At 45.5% G+C, this 18031-nt stretch overlaps 2 protein-coding genes across 2 annotated transcripts in view; one reads left to right on the top strand and one right to left on the bottom strand.

Annotated features, from left to right (window-relative positions):
- Positions 1-11627, bottom strand: part of Prap1 (proline rich acidic protein 1) — a 14974-nt gene extending 3347 nt beyond the window's left edge. The window contains exons 1-2 of the mRNA XM_013347764.1: positions 11448-11627; positions 10870-10928 (exon numbers count right to left, since the gene is read on the bottom strand). Coding sequence (XP_013203218.1) covers positions 10870-10928; positions 11448-11627 — 239 coding nt within the window. The remainder of the gene's footprint in view (positions 1-10869; positions 10929-11447) is intronic.
- The window catches only part of Caly (calcyon neuron specific vesicular protein), a 13325-nt gene continuing 6817 nt past the window's right edge, over positions 11524-18031 (top strand). Inside the window, exon 1 of the mRNA XM_005351457.3 lies at positions 11524-11618. The gene's annotated coding sequence lies outside the window, so the exon portion shown is untranslated. The remainder of the gene's footprint in view (positions 11619-18031) is intronic.

Raw genomic sequence — 18031 nt, 5'->3', positions numbered from 1 at the left:
AGAGAAGAGAAGAGAAGAGAAGAGAAGAGAAGAGAAGAGAAGAGAAGAGAAGAGAAGAGAAACCTTTCCTCTTCTCTGCAATTCAGCACTTTGTGATAGGAATAAAGGACAGCAGGTGAGGATCTGGCCACATAGGGTTGAGTAGCCCTGTCTCACCTCAGAACTGCTAGACAGAGGAATCTAGGCATCCCTATTCTATTCTTATGCTGGGCAGAGAGATGAACATGGAGAACCTCACCCTAGCCTTTGTCCTCTCTGTCCTCTGCCTCCATGATGATTCTTGTCCTACAGGGGCCCTAGGTCTCCCTGGGAATGAAACCCTAGCTCCAGGGTGACCAACAATCAGGTTGTCTGATTCCTGCCTCTACTTCCACCAGCCCTTCAAAGGCTGCTACATATTCCCCTGCCACCCCTACCCTGCCACTGTCCCCTTTCTTTTGGGCCATCACAGCCTGGAATTGTTGCCTCTTCATAGGGGTCCTTTAGGATTGAATGGTCTACTGGCTCAGGGACCCCATAGGACAACTCACTCTCATGCCTATCTGGAGGCCACTTGGGATGCTCTTAGAGATAAACCCTGGATTGCAGACCCAGAGTGGGTGTTTTGCAGTAAGGGGAGGGGGGCTTTCCCTCCCATCCCTCCTTCCTTCCCTTCTTCCCCTGAGATACTCCCCTGGAATCAGGCTTCAAAGGGGATAGACTAACCCTCAGGGCTTATCTCTAAGCCAGAACTCCTGAACTCAGACCCAGGGTGACCCTAACCACACAGCCAGGCCCACCCTGGCCAGTGCCCCACTGCCAACTTTTAAGGGTAGGAAAGTTAGAGCCTGGGGGCCATGACATCACCTCTTCATGACTGGTGCTCCCTCTTGGTGCCGAGAAGCTCTAGGTGAGTGGAGAAGCTGCAGATCCCAGTCTCCAGGTGCCCGGTCCTCTTTCTCCCAACCCTGGCTGCTTAGGGTTTTATTGCCCCTACATGGGTGTGTCTGATCAGAGGTCAGTGGACAGCAATCACTGGGCAGTAGGTGATCCTGCCCCACCATATGACTTGAGCAGTGAACACAGACTGAGCTACCAGGAGACTTTGGATCTCTCACCTGCCAGTTCTACCATGACCTGCCCATTTTAGCACCGGACCACCCGCCACGGGACCACTAGCTCCTGTTTCCTGGTCACCATAGCCGAAGTCGTCTGCATGCATAGGCACTTGTCTCTGTTACCCCTCAACCCTCTACCGGGCTAAGCTTCAGACCAACAACGACAAAACCCAAGTGTCCCCAGAGCTGGCCCAGGGTGGGATTCTATAAGATAGAGTAAAGATCATAAAAACACCAAGCTCTTCAAGGCTTCTTGGCCCCACCCCTTTCCTTTGGGACTTCAGGATAGAGCAGTTGTCACTCCAAGAAACAGCTGCACTTTGGGGAGGCAACCCCTAGATAGATAAGTTACTTTCAGAGAGGCAACTACGGTCAGGGCTCAAGGAGCTGGTCTCCCCCTGGCGGGTATAGGCAGTCACTGCAGATAGCCAGAGTTTCCTGGAGACTCAAAACCAAGGAAATTGTTGAAATTCAAAGAGACAGTATTGAGAAAGTACTTTTATAACAATCCTCCTCAGAGTAATGGGGACAGGCAGCAGCCTTGAAAGAAGACGTACACCATCCTACCATGATCCAACACTCCCTCTGTGAATCCAAGGTTATCTTCTGTGGTGATTTCAATGAGAATATCCCCTGCACAGCCTTACGTATTTTAATACTCTGGCCCCAGTTTGTGGAACTCTTTAGGAAGAATTAGGAGGTGTGGCTTTGTTACTGGTGTTACTGGGGGTAGACTTTGAGGTTTATAATGCCCATGCCGTTCTGTTATCTCTCTTCCTCTCCTTTCTCCCTCCGTCCCTCCCTCTCCCCCCCCTCATCTTTCTCTCTGTTATAGGGATCCAGCAGAGTCACTGCATCTAGGGTAAGCATTAGAATGAATAGTTGTTTTCTACAAATACTTTGAAGAAATCATGGTGAAAACAGTGATGTTTTCCATGGTTTATAGAATTGTTTTTCTGAGGGAGCTTTACAGCCCTTGTGTGGCTTTGACCACAAGACTCTTCTGGCACATCTGAGGCTCTCAGATAATTGGGCACTGCGCATGGTACCCAGTAAAGACTAAAGTGGTGGGGATGCAATGGGCACTGCGCATGGTACACAGTAAAGACTAAAGTGGTGGGGATGCGATGTTTTCATTCAGAAAAGACGAACAGATTAGATCAGGGACTTTGGTATAAGGAACTTGTTTAACCAAAAAAGAAGGCAACTTTGTGTGATAATCAATAATATGCCTTTGAAAGGCTGTTTGAGGCTCAGTTCATCAGACACTGTCCCTCCCTGTCGCCACACAGGTCTAAGGAATTCATCTTGGAGCGACCTTTCTTCAGCCAACCCATACAACGCAGAACACCTGATATTTGGTGCCCAAATGGATATTTTAATATAATTACTGATTCTCAATATGCAGGAGGAATTTATTCTTGATAATTCAGAATTAACTTTGTTATTTATAGAACTACAACAGGCAGTCTGGGAAAGGGATGGCCCACTTTATCTTACTCCCATTCAGCCCCATGCTGGATTGCCTGAGCCATTAACAAAAGGAAATAAAGAGGTTGATTAAGTATTAATAAAACTGTATTAAAAGCTTCAAAATTTCATTTAAAGCATAATGTTAATAATAAATGCTTAAAATTATTTCATAACCTGATGACAAGCTAAAAAATTATTTTTAAAACTGTCCTACTTGTTCTTTATATAATCAAATTCCTTTATCTACAGGAAGTAATCCTAAGGATGCTCAAAAATAAAGCTTGACAAATGGATGTATTACATGTAACAAACTTTTTAAAATTAAAATACATGCATTATACTATTAATACATACTCTGGATTGCATGGACATCTGCCTTAAGTTCTGAAAAGGCTGATTGTATAATTATACATTTATTAGGTACAATGGCTATAATACACTGATAAAAATTAAAGCTGATAATGCCCCTGCTTATGTTTCCAGTAAAATGAAACAAATTTTTACATGTCATAACATAAAGCACATTACAGAAATACCATATAATCCTACAGGACAAACAATTGTTAAAATATCTAATCACTCACACTCTAAAAAGATGCTAATAAAACACGAGGGGGATATGAGGACTCCCAGAGATACTTTACATAATGCTTTACTAACTCTAAATTGTTGAATTCTAATGAAACAGGGACAACAGTGGCCAGTTGTTGAATTCTAATGAAACAGGGACAACAGTTACCAAAAAGCATTGAACCATAAAAAAATTGCTGAATGGAGTCAGCTTGTATACTACACGGATGCTTTAACAGCAGAATGACAACCAGAAAAGGTGTTAAGATGGGGCCAAGGGTATGCTTATGTTTCTGCAGGAGATGGAAAGTTGTGGAAGAAAGAGATACAGAAAGTCCTTAAAGCAGACAGCTGATTTTTCCTACATGGGGACAGCTTAAGAAATTGACTGAAGGAGATGTGGTAATTTGGTTGGCTAGGAAACCTTTGAATGTGACAACTTTGTTCCTTGCTATGCTGTCTGTGGTAACTGTCCAGGTAACAGAGACTAAACATGCTTACTGGGCTTATATTTATAATTCTCCAATTAACAAAGGAGTAAGTTGGGGAGACAGAGATATTCCTGTTGTGATCGGTGAATTCTCTTGTTTACCTTTTGCTGCCTGGGGCCAGCCTCCAGCAGCGCAGGGCTCAAAGGGAAATTCATGGAGTCTGTGAGGAACTTACTGGAAAGACACTCACACATGCTCTTGATGGTCTCTTTTTTGTTCTTCTTTATTCTCCTTTCTCCTTCATCCAGAAATGTCCCTTCTACATCTCTTGATGTATTTCTTCTCTCTTGATGTTCTCCTCCTAATTCTCTCATTCCTGATGTTTTCCTTCTAACTCCTTCTAATTCTGTCTTTATTCTTTCCCTTACAGCTTATATACCCCAGCAAAATCTTCCAGGCCATATAAAAATTACAGTGTGGTTACATTCTATTTTTCAAGTGAATGATTACAATGAATACAAGTAGGAAACAACATGCTATCCATTTCCCATAACACAAATAAACATTTTACGCATTACAGGTGAAAAACAAATTATCCCAAGAACCCATGTACATTCATCCCCAAGCAACTTGTTATAGATTAACAGACTATGAACAATCAAGGTATTCTTTTACTGGTTGACTGTATTTTGTGGTTACAAAGAAAGAACCAACCACTTTATTACTTATCTTGAACGTAAGGAAGCTTAAAGGAATCACAAACCTAAACTTTTATACATGAAAAACAATCAATCAGCTCTACTATAAATCTTTAGGATGCATACCCACTCATTAATAGTTTTTTTTTTTTATATCAGGAGGTTGAGGGCAGAAATGGGTACAAGGAATTAATCATCACCTTTGGTCATCAACTAATCCTAGCAAGAAAGGCATGCCAACTAATGATAATTGGGCTGCTTTGTTCTTGTTCTCTGACCTTAAAGAGTTCCCACTTAACTATGTGCCTTTCTAAAACTTGAGATTGTCTTGGGTTTTTCACCTCAAAGATATGTGCCAAAATATCTTAGTCTAATTTTAAGTTATTGTCAAAGCTTTGTTTCAGCTGTGATGCACTCCTAAACCTTTGAACACATCTCCCAACGTTAACATCAGAAGAATTTAAACTAGTTGGGCTATTGGGACTCAATCGTGTTTCTATTTATTTATTATGTATAAAATATTCTTTCTGGTGTATCCCTGAAGGCCAGAAGAGGGCACCAGACCTCATTCCAGATGGTTGTGAGCCACCATATGGTTGCTGGGAATTGAACTCAGGACCTTTGGAAGAGCAGGCAATGCTCTTAACCACTGAGCCATCTCTCCAGCCCTCAATTGTGTTTCTTAATCACTAACCTAAGTCACAGTCTGCACAACTCAATAGAAACTCATATGCTCTAGCTATATGACTCTTCCTTGTTTATATTTTTAATCATCAAAACTCTATTTAAACTAGCATTATTATTATCAGTTAGACAGTACATCTTAGGAAGAAATCATCTTCATAATAATTCAAGGTAAAAATGCCAGTGGAATGGAATATTTCCATGAGATAAACACACTACATTAGATGCAGTATCCTAGATTTACCCATCATTTTCCTCCTGGTTGGCTGCCACCTTGAACTTCAATTGCCACTGGCTTGCTGCTCTTCTGACATGTCCACCAGCATCTACCTGGTCCTTATGGCCACAAATGACCTTCTATGCCTGAGGAAGAGGGCAAGAAAATTATAAACCATACTGTAGGAGTGCAAGGAATTCCTATTTATATGGGTAATGAAACTCAGTGTATAAATATAATTTTTCAAATTTGGTTATGTATAGTTTATACTACCTGGGATTTTCATAATAAATTTTAGCTGTTTCATGCATCTGGTTTTAGAGGACAGTAGATTAATGCTACTAGTTCCATAAATCTGACATTTTTGAAGACGTGGATTACCAACAAGGACTCTAACTGGATATGTTGGCAACAAGGTAAAAGTGAGAGCCCTAGGGAACTTGTTAATATCTCCTAAGGAGAAGTCATTGATTGGAGCCTTATGCCTCCCTTGAGGAAAATATTCTCACTCAGAATTCAAATGGTAATGGTATAGTTAGAATGAATGGCATTAGAAAAATTAGCTCTACTGTTGGTGAGCGTATCCAATGACATGGAGTTGGGATGTCAGGTGCTATGTTCAATATGGCAATTCAGTTCAGACTAATTGGAAATTAGCAAGTGCCCTCTTAATGAGCGGAAGGGTGGATAAACGTTAATGACGGCAAGTATACTTTGTCCTTTATATTAAATCACAGTCACACCTTTGCAGCATGTGTACCATTACTTTATATATTATTAAAAGGGCCTACACAATGGAGCCCTAATAACTATAGTATCACTTGTGAATGCTGTGCTCTTCATACATGTATCAATGCTAGTATGTTATTGGGTGTTTATATATTTTTATAGCCAAGGGCAGCAGTCTGGATGCCGGTAAAGCTGCTGAGGCCATGGCAAGACTCATCTGTGCTGATTCTAACCCAGAAACTTGCTGAAAGAATATTAAGACAAACCTGTCAGATGATTGGATCTCTTATTGTTGTAATTATGGGAATTATTGCATTGACTGCTACTGTCGCGAGAGCTAGATTGGCCCTTCATGAGGAAATTCAAATTGCTGGATTTTTAGAGACTGGCATCAGAAAAAAATAGACTGGGCCCACCAAAATAAAACAGATAATAAGATAATTAATGAAATAACTGACTTGGAACAGGCTGTGTTACTTTTGGGGGATCAGTTAGAGACTTTAAATGAACAAATTAAAGTAAAATGTACTTGGAAGATTACGTCTTATTGTATTGCACCTTTAAGGTTTTAATGAAAGCAAATATGATTGGGAAAAGATCAAAATGCATTTGTTGAGTCAGCCTATTCTGAAATGTTTTATGATTTACAGCAAGAAATTAAGGAAACTGGGGCTGGAGAGATGGCTCAGCAGTTAAGAGCATTGCCTGCTCTTCCAAAGGTCCTGAGTTCAATTCCCAGCAACCACATGGTGGCTCACAACCATCTGTAATGAGGTCTGGTGCCCTTTTCTGGCCTGCAAGCTTGCACGCAGAAAGAACATTGTATGCATAATAAATAAATATTTTTTTTAAAAAAAGAAATTGCGGAAACTTTTTCAATAATTGTCTGATGTATCTGGGATGGATGGTATGGAAAGCCTTACAGATACCATAGCTTCCTTTAATCCTATGAATCATTTTAATAGATTCCTAATTCTAGCAACTTTTTTAGTTGTTTTTCTGTGATAACTTTACTGGCTTTAAAATGTTTTCTGGATTCTTTATGTAAGATCCTGAGCGAACATGAAAGAGAAAAGGAAGAAAAGCTTATACCCCAAGATATCTATATCCTTAGTTTCCTAATCATGTAACTTTTGGAGGGGTCAAAATTGTTGTGCAAGCATAGATATCTACTCATAAACGGAAGAGAGGGACAAATCTTTTGATGAGCTCCTGACTCCTGAAATGAAGAAAATCAAATCCAGAAGCTTGAGTTCCCTGCCAAGATGCCAGAAGCAGAGAGCTGGAAGTAAACAAGTCAGAAGCAAAATTAGTACAGCTGCTGGGGGAAAGGGTCACCTTTGCTTTCAACATTAATAGCTGCTCGTAATACTTAATAGTTAACAACATCAATATCCCTTCAATATTTGATGATCAGGAAGCCCTCACCAGGATAGAAGGCCCAAGAGCCTGGTCGAAGGCCAACTCCTAATGTCAGGACTGTGGTAGAGAAGAACGAGGGTAGGATGACCCTTGTACCGAACCCTCATGGCTGAAAGGTCTAGGGGTCTTCTCTGTCCGTTAAAGACTCGAAGGGCAGCTGAGTGTGGTGGTGCATGCCTTTAGTCCCAGCACTCAGAAGACAGAGACAGGCAGATCTCTGAGTTAGGGGCCAGCCTAGTCTACAGAGGGAGTTCTAGGACAACCAGGCTACATACAGAAAAACCCTGTCATGAAAACCCAAAAGAAAAAAGGCAGGAAAAACTCTGAGCACAACAGGTAGCAGATAGCAGCTGAGAAATCTCAAACATCACAGATAGCAGCAGACAGAAGCATCAGCTGAAGAAAGACGCTTGAGAATGAGGAGACACACGCACGTGCCGCAGACACAGAAAACAAGACCCTCTGCAAAGCCAAATAATCAGTCTTTTCTCTAGGGCTGGGATTTTTAAAGTCTCTGGAGAGTTTCCTCCCCTAAGTTAGGGGTGGTAAGTTTGAAGGAAGATAGGGTGGTTGATTGGTCCACAACTGTTATGTAAACATGTCCTGGGGTCTTGAACTTGTAGACTGAGGGTGGGCAAAAGCTGTGCTATTTTCTCTATGAGAGAAGTTAGCTTTTAGGCCACTGGTGGCTCTGAATGGAGGGATACTAAGATACAAACACTTGACAGAGATCCCCTCAGCTGAGCCTCCTTGCAGGCTACGAGCTGGACGATGCTTTCCCAGCTGAAATGGACGGGGCGCAGCATAGCCCTGGACTGCCATCGGAGCACCTCCCTTGACAATCTCAAAGGTTTCTGGCCAGAGCCTATGGAGCTGCCAGGCACTCTGAAGGCTCAAAAGGGTTTTGCCAGTGAGCAAAACCCACCCTGACACAAGACGTGCCCTTTGAAACGTTGCTAATCTCATATTATGGAAAAAGTATCAAATTTACATAATGTTGCTACATTCCCACTACTATTTATTTGGCGGGTTTTTTTTTTTTGTGCCCAAAATTATTTCTAGATTTTTGCATAGCCTAACAATGGTCAACGAAACTGTTTAAAAAAAAAAAACACTTAGGAACTCAATAACAAGAAGACAAATAGCCTGCTTGAAAAACATTTAGAATATCTCAATTGATCTTTCACTAAAGACACACAAATGACTAATGGCCCCATGAGAAGATGCCAAGCTTCAGCCACCAGAGCAATAAGTACAAGGTGCAAAGTGCACCGTGCATGCCTGTTTGGTGGACTGGGTCTCCCCTAAAGTCCACACTGAAGTTCTAATCATTTAGACTGTGTCTGTAGTTGTAGACAGGATCTTTTTAAAAGACTGTTAAGGGCTGTCTTAGTTAGGGCTTCTCTTGCTGTGATGAAACACCATGATAAAAAAACAAGCTGGGGAGGAAAGGTGTGGTGTCCCACAAGGGATTCGGTTTCCATCCAGAGTCTATTCTGCTTATGAATCATTTGAGTTTAAGCTTGCTTGTTTCAGTCTCCTTGAGGGCTGGGAGAAAGTTCTGATTGAGCCCACTGGGGAGGCTGGAATACATTATCTATTAAGACACAGGCTGGTGTATGCCAGCCAAAGGCACAGATAGGTAGAAAAGGAAACTGCTTGCTGCTGGCAGGACTTACCTGATAGACAGCGAGCCCGCTTGTGCTTTCTCCCAAGGACAGTACAGGGAGGTGGTTAACTGACTGTATGGCTCTTTGTTCTGCTTTCTGCTCTTAACTGTATAAAAGCAAGTTCTGAAATAAACTCTGGGTTGTTTGGTATTGGCCAAAAGACCTCCTGGATCTATCCTGTGTCTCTACCTCAGTTTCTTTCACCTGCCTTTTCTCCAACCCTCGCACCCCCCCACCTCTTCCAGGTACTCAGATTGACTGACTCGTCCGAAGGCTCCAACAGAAAGGGTTTATTGGACTTATGCTTCCATCACAGAAGGAAGTCAGGACAGAAACTCAAACAGGACAGGCACCTGGAGGTAGGAACTGAGGCAGAGGCCATGGAGGGGTGCTGCTTACTGGCTTACTCCACATGGCTTGCTCAGTCTATTTTCTTTTAGAACCCAAGATCACGAGCTCAGGGGTGACTCCACCCACAATGTGCTGGACACCCCCCCAATCAATCACTAATTAAGAAAATGCTCTACATGCTGACCACAGCCCAATCTTATGGAGGCATTTTCTCAGTTGTTTCCTCCTCTTAGATGACTATAGCTTATGTCAAGTTGACATAAATCTAGCCAGCATAAGAGTTGAGAATTATGATGAATAATCTTGGTTGTCAACTTGGCTGCATCTGGGAATGATTATTACCCAAGCTACTGAGTACAAGAGGAAAAATCCTAGATCTTGAAGGCAATCCAGATAAAAGGACATGGAAGAGAGAAGCTAGCCTTTTGCTTGTTTGCTCTCCCTCTCACTGACAAGTTCATTTATCCAGTTGCTTTGGCATTAACTTCTGGATTCCAACATAGACCGGACATCAGCGGCTCCTCAGGAATCCCCCAGGCTTCTGGGGCCAACTTGGGACTGCTGGGACATCTAGCCTTATAGATTGAAAAATCACTGGATTCTCAGCCTCCAATGTGAGACAGTCATTGTTGGACGACCAGGATCACATACCCTAAGCCAATGTAAGAGATTGCATATATACGTTGTCTATTCATTCTCCCAGTTATGCTCCTGTGGAGAACACTGACCAGTACAAGGAAGTAGCTCAGTTGGTAGAATGCTTGCCAGGCATGCGCAGAGAGCCCTGAGCCCCTTGCTGAGAACCACATAAATGGGTACGGTGGTGCACATCTCTAATCCCAGCACTCAAGAAGTGGAGTCAAGACCACCAGGAATTCATTGTCGTTCTAGGCTATACAGAGAATTCAAGGGCAACCAAGGCTGCATGAGATGCTGTCTCAAGAAGGAGAAGAGAAAGAGGAACAGGGAGATAAAGAGGAAAAGAAGGCAGAGGTGGATAAGTAGTTAATTTAAAAGGGGGTAATTTGGGTAAGCCCTAATCCAGTCTGTTTGGTGTCCTATTAGGAAGAAATTAGAAGACCCTGGAAGAGACCCTGTCTACACAAGTCTAGGCGCACGATATCAGCAGGACCTGCACTAGCACCTGGATCTCAGAGCTTTGGCCTCCAAAATAGTAAGACTAACCATCCGTGGTAGTTTGTTATGGCCATCTTGCAGGCTGATGCCAATGTCTATTACCAGATAATAACAAATGCTGGTGACTATGGAGAGCTAGGGCTCCTCTATGCAGCTGACAGGAATGTAAAATAGTATTGGGCCTGGAGAGATGGCACTTGATGCTCTTGGAGAGAGCCAGAGTTCAGTTCCCAGCACCCACGTTGGCTGTTCACAACAGTGGCACTTTCCAGCATCTACCCGAGCAATAAAAGCACACTTCTTATAAAGACTTGGCCAGGAATATTGTTACATTTCAAGCAACAAACACAAAAGAGAACAACCCAGACACCTCTCCATGCCATGACTCACCACTGTTCACCAGCACTGCTGAGTGTAAGACCTGGAGGAACATGTCCACTACAGATGGCCTGTGGGAAGCATGGCATACACTCAACCAAACGTCTGTCCGTGCCACCTGCATACTGGCGTGCCACAAACAACAGTGACCAAGATAGACAGAGCCAATCCTAGGAAAGCTTCCAGCCCAGGAATTCAGATGCTGGCACCTAGAGGAGTACCCTCTAAGAGAGAAGCCAACCTCAGCTATCCTGACCCCAGGTTCTACTGTGAGATGTCAGGGAAAGGATCTGGCTCCTCCTTAAACCTGGGAATCCTAACTGGAGGAGCAGCCAGGGCTCCTAGGTTTGGCATCTGTACAGTGAAGTGATGAAGTGTGAGAGCTGGCGTGGTGTATGATTCTACATGCTGTGCGGGTCAGGGGTGAAAATGTGTGTGAAGTGTGCCTTAGCCGTATGTGATATGGGGAGGGGCGAAGTGTGTATCAGGTATGTGAAGTGTATGTCAGGCGTATGTGAAGTGTGTGTGTCAGGTGTGTGGCTGATGAGAGACAGTGCAGAGGCCTGCTGTGGGAGGGGGTGTGAGGCTACCTGAGCCACAGTGGTCCCTCCTCCAGCCTGCATCTCCATGGCAACCACAGCCTCGTTCTCAGGCTCCAGCCCCTTGCCAGCCCCGCCTGGTGGCGAAGCGTCTGGAACTGCATCCTCCGCATCCACACCGCATCCCTGTCCTCCCGCGACTGCGTCCTGCAGCAACTGCCTGTGAGCCATTTCCACGTTTCTTCTTTTGGAATGGGGACTGGGGGGCCAGAATGTGTGCGTGGGTGTTCAAGGGTACAGGGATGTGAGAGGTGCGAGGATGGGGGGGGGCGGGTGCAAGAGTGTGCGCGTGTGCGCGTGCGGGATGTATGTGCAAAGATACAGGTGGAGGGGTTGAGAGTCTATGTGGGGATAATTTGGCTAACCTGATGGCTGCCAGAGCGGTGGAGCACAACCATCTCCTCCCTGAGGTCTCCACTAGAAGTCAGGCTGGCCCTGCTGGCCCGGGTGGAGGATGGTCATCAGACCCCTCAGGACAGTTGGGGGAAGCTCTGCTGCCTTGAGGTGGAGTGGTCCCTAGACCTCGAGGTTTGTCGAGAAACCCCTACAGGCCAATGGCAACCTGGACAGTAGAAAGAATTATGGCTGCTCAGCCAGCACAAGCCTCATACGAGGCTGGAATTCCCAGTCGTGGGCATAGTAGGGTAGCAGAGGCAGTGGGACAGCTGAACCTCAGCCCATCCAGTCCAAGGTGACTGCAGACCCCCTCCCTGTGGTCTGGCTCCACCTCTGCAGGTCCGGAAGAGCCAGTGGGAGCTGTACATCGTCAAGCTGGCCCAGGGGCACAAATCCTAGCTCCTGTTCGGGTTGTCTGTGGGGGTGGGGTGAAGAAAAGGGGAAAACAGCCAGATGGGGAGATAGGGGTCAGCAGAAGGGGCGTTGACCAAAGTATTGAGTGTTTAGCTGTCTGCGCCTGGGAGGGCATGATGGGGGTCGCTGCGTGAAGGTTCCAAGAGGGTAGGAGATAGGGCAGCCACTTGTCTCAAACCACCTGCCGCGGCTCTGTTCCGGATGCTGGGCCACAGGTGGCTGGTGAGTGTAGGAAGCCAAAATCAACCGTGCACCTCCTCTTCGTCCCCCTTTGCTTGAGCCCCGCAGAACAACCCTTAAAACTAGAGGCAAACGACTACCCACAGGGCTGGGATGTAAGCAGACCAGGGTGGGCTCTGCCTCAGGGCCGTGGTGGTGAGGCGGGGGAGGGAGGGCACGAGTTCGCACCAGTGTGCACTTCTCGTGACGCAGCATGAAAGAGTGCGTGTGCAAGCCAGTCTTGTGACCTCTGGCCCAGCTTTTATGGGCTGTCAATTAAGAGTCCGCATCCGCCTTAATTTATTTGTCCGTCAACATCTTGTCGGTTCATAAACCCCAGATCGTGACCAGAGATGCCCAGCCCCACCCCCAGGAGAGCACTGCGAATGAGCAGCAAAACCCTCAGGAGACGAAATGACAGAGTAGGATAGAGAAGGACTGGTGAACGGTGTTAGGGCGCCTTCTCAGTTCTAAAGCTTTATGATCCCTGCCATCTTCCCAGCGGTGCCCCCAAGATCCAGGGTGGACTCTCCTTGTGTGCTGAGAGGAGGGGAGAGTTTTCCACACAGAGCCCTTCGTTTGCGATGTTCTGACTGTGGCGGTGGAGGACTAGAAACTTGATGTGGAACTCGGGGGCGGGGGGCTGCCTCCGTTGCCATGGGAACCCGGGGTGACGTAAATGGCCAGCAGCTGTGTCACCGTGGCAACCGAAGGCGGAGCTCGTGGTGAGGGCGGAGAGTCTTGTGGACCGTGGTAGAGACTTGGATGCATGAGGAGGACGCCATCTTCTGTCGATTCCCGTTTTCCTGGCTATTTTACCTCCGCGTATCACCTGGCCCGCCGTTTATATTCTTCATAATAATTTCCGGTCCGTCTCTATCGCAATGCCTAACAGGTTGCCCCCAAGCCATCCGATTGCCCACGTTCTCGGGCCAACGTAGAGCCAGCTTCCTCCCTAGGGCCGAATCCACCTCTTAAAGAGGCTCTTTGTTGGCAACTGCGTAGTTTCTGTAAAGGCTGGGCCGGGCAGAAGGTCACAGGTGTAACAAACGTCAAAGAGAGCAAGGTCTTAGGAGGGTCTGCTGAGATGGGGGAGGGAGTGTGGATGCCACTTCCTGTCCTCCTCCAAATAGCCATACCTCCCTCACCCCCTACCCAGCCTTCCTTCTCTACTTTCTTGCCCTGGGAAGTTCTGCCCCCAGCTGTCCCTAACACTGGACAGCTTTGACATACCATCTTCTCTGTGTTCCTCAGGGCCTGTCATATCTGTGGGGCCCAGCCAGTAGAGAAAGAGAAGCAGTGGCCATCTGCAGGTCTGCAGAGGTCAGCTGGTCAGGGTGACTGTCCAAACGAACCCCAACTTTACCATCCTGGAGTTTCTGTTTATCTTCTTTGAAGGTCTTGTCTCGATAGGCAATGGTTTTGTTTGGTTTGGTTTGGTTTTTTGGTTTTTTCGAGACAGGGTTTCTCTGTAGCTTTGGTGCCTGTCCCGGAACTAGCTCTTGTAGACCAGACTGGCCTCGAACTCCCAGAGATCCACCTGCCTCTGCCTCCCAAGTGCTGGGATTAAAGGCGTGTGCCACCACCGTCCGGCTAGGCAAGGTTTTTTTTTATTTCAACATGGAAGGTAATTTATTGAGATTTTCTTCTATAAAAGGAAGTCTGGTGAAATCTGAGCGGTTGCTGGCAAAATCTTTCTCTTCCTGGGGTTGGAAATATTCTCCTGCATTGTCTCTGAAGTGCTTTGTTCTTGTGTTCATGTGTGCATTGCGTGTGCACCCGTGTGTGTGCATATTGTGTGTTCAGATATGTCTGGAGTGATGGGATCTGCTTCACTCCAGGTAGCCTTAACTATTAAGACCCAACCAGCCTCTCTGCTGTTAACTGAGGTCTGAATTATAGAATGTGTCAAATGGGTTTCTCTCCTCAAGGCATCAACACCACCAGTGTACACTGCTGTGTTCAAGGCAGACACCCAGCAGACAGACTTCCTTTGTCAAGACATCTTTTGTGTTCCTATCTTTCTACCTTGTACATGCAATTTTGATGTTTCAAGTTCATAAATTTGTTAGAATTTTGATTGTAAGTTGTTAATTCTACAAATACAGTCAGGGGATTTAAGCATAAAGACCTCCACAAATCTGCACTATAGAGGCTTCCCGACCTGATAAAGGATTTCAGATGTTCCTTGGGTCCCTGTCACTATTTCGTGACCTTCCATATGGAGCACCTGCACATCATCTCTGTCCTGGGACTTTGGAACTGTTTAAATAGAACCTTACCTGGCTCACACCCGGAGAGGCTGAGGCAGGATGATCTTAAGTTCAAGGCCAGCCTTAAACTATAGAGGGCTATATAGTGAGACCCAACTTTATTTAAAAAAATAAAATAAAAAACTGGGTTGGTTGAGAGCACAGAGGACCTAAGTTGTATTCTGAGCACCCACACCAAGCAACTCCTAGCTCCCTGTAACTTCAGCTTCAGCGGATCTGACACCTCTGACTTCTGAGGACAGCTGCATGAACAGACACACACATAATACTCCAGTTCCGGGGGATGTGGCACCTTCTTCTGACCTCTGCAAGTGGGCATAGACATACGTGCAGGCAAAACATAATAGAAGAAATTACACACATAGAAACACATGATTAAAAATAAAAATTTTTAACACACTTTTTTTTTTCCTCAAAAATATTTTTGCCACCAACATATAGAAGTATATCTGCTTTCTAAGAACTCAAATTTAACTGGACTTTTAAAAATTTCTGTGTGTATGAGTGTTTTACATGTATATTTGTGTGTGTGCCACATGTATTTCTGGTGCCCTTGGAGTTCAGAACAGGCCATGGAGCCCCTGGACCTGGAGTTACAGATAGCTGTGAGCTGCTGTGTGGGTGGTGGGAACTGAACAGCGGTCCTGTGGAAGAACAGCCAGTGCTCTTAACCGCTGAACCCTTCAAAGTCTTTATCACGCCTACTGACTGCGTGTGAGTGAGTGGCCTTAAGTCACAGCATAGATGAGGAGGTCACAGCACACCCGCAGGAGCCAGTTCTCTCCTTCCACCACGTGAGCTCTGGGGATTGAACTCGGGTTTTCAGGCTTGGCAGCAAGTACTCTTACCCACTGAGCCATCTCACTGACCCTGGACGCTTTCAATTTTTATACTTTATATGTGGAAGATTTGCTTTTGCGTTTAAATACAAAAGCTATTTCATCCACGAATAATCTGTATTACTCTCTGAACCTCTGTCCTGGTTTCTTTGGCTGGTGAAAGTGTGCTGCATGAGTACTCAGGACCACAGTTTCTGGAACTTCATCAGCTGGGCTAGCCACTCTTCTGCGGCTGTGAAGCAGAACCATGACCAAGGCAACTCTTATAAAATAAACCAATGGGGGGCTTACTTGCAGTTAAGACGTTTAGTCTATTATCATCATAAAGGGGAGCCTGGCATGGCAGACAGAAGTAGCTGATCCACAGGCAGGGGTGTGGGGCGGTGGGGGGGCTGGCTTGGGACTTCAAAGCCTACCCCTAGTGACACACTTTCTCATTAACAAGGTCACACCTCCTAACCCTTCTAATCCCTTTATATCGTGACACTGCTTAGTGACTAAGCATTCAAACATATGAGCTTATGCAGGCCATTCTCGGGCAAACCACACCAGTCTATACCATCTACATCTCCATGGTCGCCAGAACAGAAGACCCAGATTCCAGATTCAAGGTGATGATGCACACCTGTAATCCTGGACTCAGGAATCTGAGGCAGGAGGATCAGGAATTCAAGGCCAGCCTGGCTCAAAAGACAAAACAAAAAATAAACAAAATAACAACAAAACTTACCTTCATTAATCTGTTGGGTTTGTGTGTGTGTGGTATATGTATTTGTGTGTGGTGTGTGTGGTGTGTGTGTGTGTGTGTGTGTGTGGTGTATGTATATGTGCGTATGTGTATGTGGTATATGTGTGTGGGATGTGTGGTGTATGTGTTTGTGTGGTGTGTGTGTGGTTTGTATGGTATGTGTGTGTAGTGTGTGTATGTGGTATGTGTGTGTGGTGCAGTGTGTGTATGTGTAGTGTGTGTGGTGTGATGTGTATGTGTGTGGTGTGTATGTGTGTGTGGTATGAATGGTGTATTTTTGTGTGTATGTGTGTATATGTGGTGTATATGTTGTGTATGTAATGTATGTGTGTGTGCCGTGTTTGTGGTGTATATTTGTGTATGTGTGGGGGTGGGTATGGGGTATGTGGTGTGTATGTGTGTGGTGTGTGTGGTGTGGTGTGTGTGTGGTATGTGCGTATGTGATGTGTGTGGTGTGTATGTGTGGGTGTGGTGTGTGAGCTTTGTGTGTGTGGTGTGGTGTGTATGTGTGTATAGTGTGTGTGTGGTGTATGTGTGTGTGGTGTTTATGTGTGTGTGGTGTTTATGTGTGTGTGGTGTGTATGTATGTGTGGTGTAATGTGTGGTGTGGTGTGTATGTGTGTATAGTGTGTGTGTGGTGTATGTGTGTGTGGTGTTTATGTGTGTGTGGTGTGTATGTATGTGTGGTGTAATGTGTGGTGTGGTGTGTATGTGTGTGTAGTGTGGTGTATGTGTGTGTATGTGTGTATATGTGGTGTATTGTCGTGTATGTAGTGTATGTGTGTGTGGTGTGGGGTGTTTGCGTGTGTGTGTGATGTGTGCTTGTGTGTTCAGGTACACTCATCTGTGTGAACGTAGCTCACTTTGGGAGTCTCCTCTGTGCGCCTGCACCTAGCTTTGAGACAGGATCTCTCATTGAGCTTTATGCTCTTCATTTCTGCTATGCTGGCGATCTGCTGTGAGCCACCAAATTCCGTACCTCTCTGCCCATTTCCCCCCAGCCCTGTGGTTACAGAGGCAAGCCATGGCCCAGCTTCTGTGTGGTGCTGGGATCTGAACCAGGTCCTCAGGCTCGCACAGCAAGCACTTTCCCCACTGAGCTGTCTCCCAGCCTCATGGAATTGCTTTCAAAATTTCACACCCAGAATAAACACAGCCTTGGTGATCTTTCTGTTTTGCTGAACTCGGCTTGCTCAAGTTTCACTTAAGGTCTCTGCTGTCCGTGGGTGGGACTGACCTGGTAGTTCCTCCCCCTAATGTGCTTGAGAGCTGTAGGCAGGAGGCAAGAGGGGTACCTCAGGAGCCGATAAAGGCTCTTTTGTTCTTTCTCTGGAAATTTTGCAACACACTGGCAGTATTTCCTTTTTAAAATGCTTATATTGGCATGATTTTATCTGAGATTGAAGTTCTATGTGAGATGGGGGAGTTGTTTTGTTTTGTAGTATTTTCTTTTCTTTTTTTTTTGAGCTAGGGTCTCACTGTGCATCAGTAGCTGGAACTCGCTGTATAGAGCAGGCTGGTCTCAAACTCAGAGAGCTGCCTGCCTTCGCTTTCCAAAAGCTGGGACTAAAAGCAAGCACCAAGCCGGGAAGTGGTGGCGCACACCTTTAATCCCAGCACTCGGGAGGCAGAGGCAGGCGGATCTCTGTGAGTTCGAGGCCAGCCTGGTCTACAAGAGCTAGTTCC

Source organism: Microtus ochrogaster, chromosome 8 (assembly GCF_000317375.1).
Source record: "Microtus ochrogaster isolate Prairie Vole_2 chromosome 8, MicOch1.0, whole genome shotgun sequence".
In the NCBI taxonomy this organism is placed as follows: Eukaryota; Metazoa; Chordata; class Mammalia; order Rodentia; family Cricetidae; genus Microtus; species Microtus ochrogaster.
The sequence above is the reverse complement of the archived record's forward strand: the minus strand, read 5'-3'. Positions and strand labels throughout refer to the sequence as shown.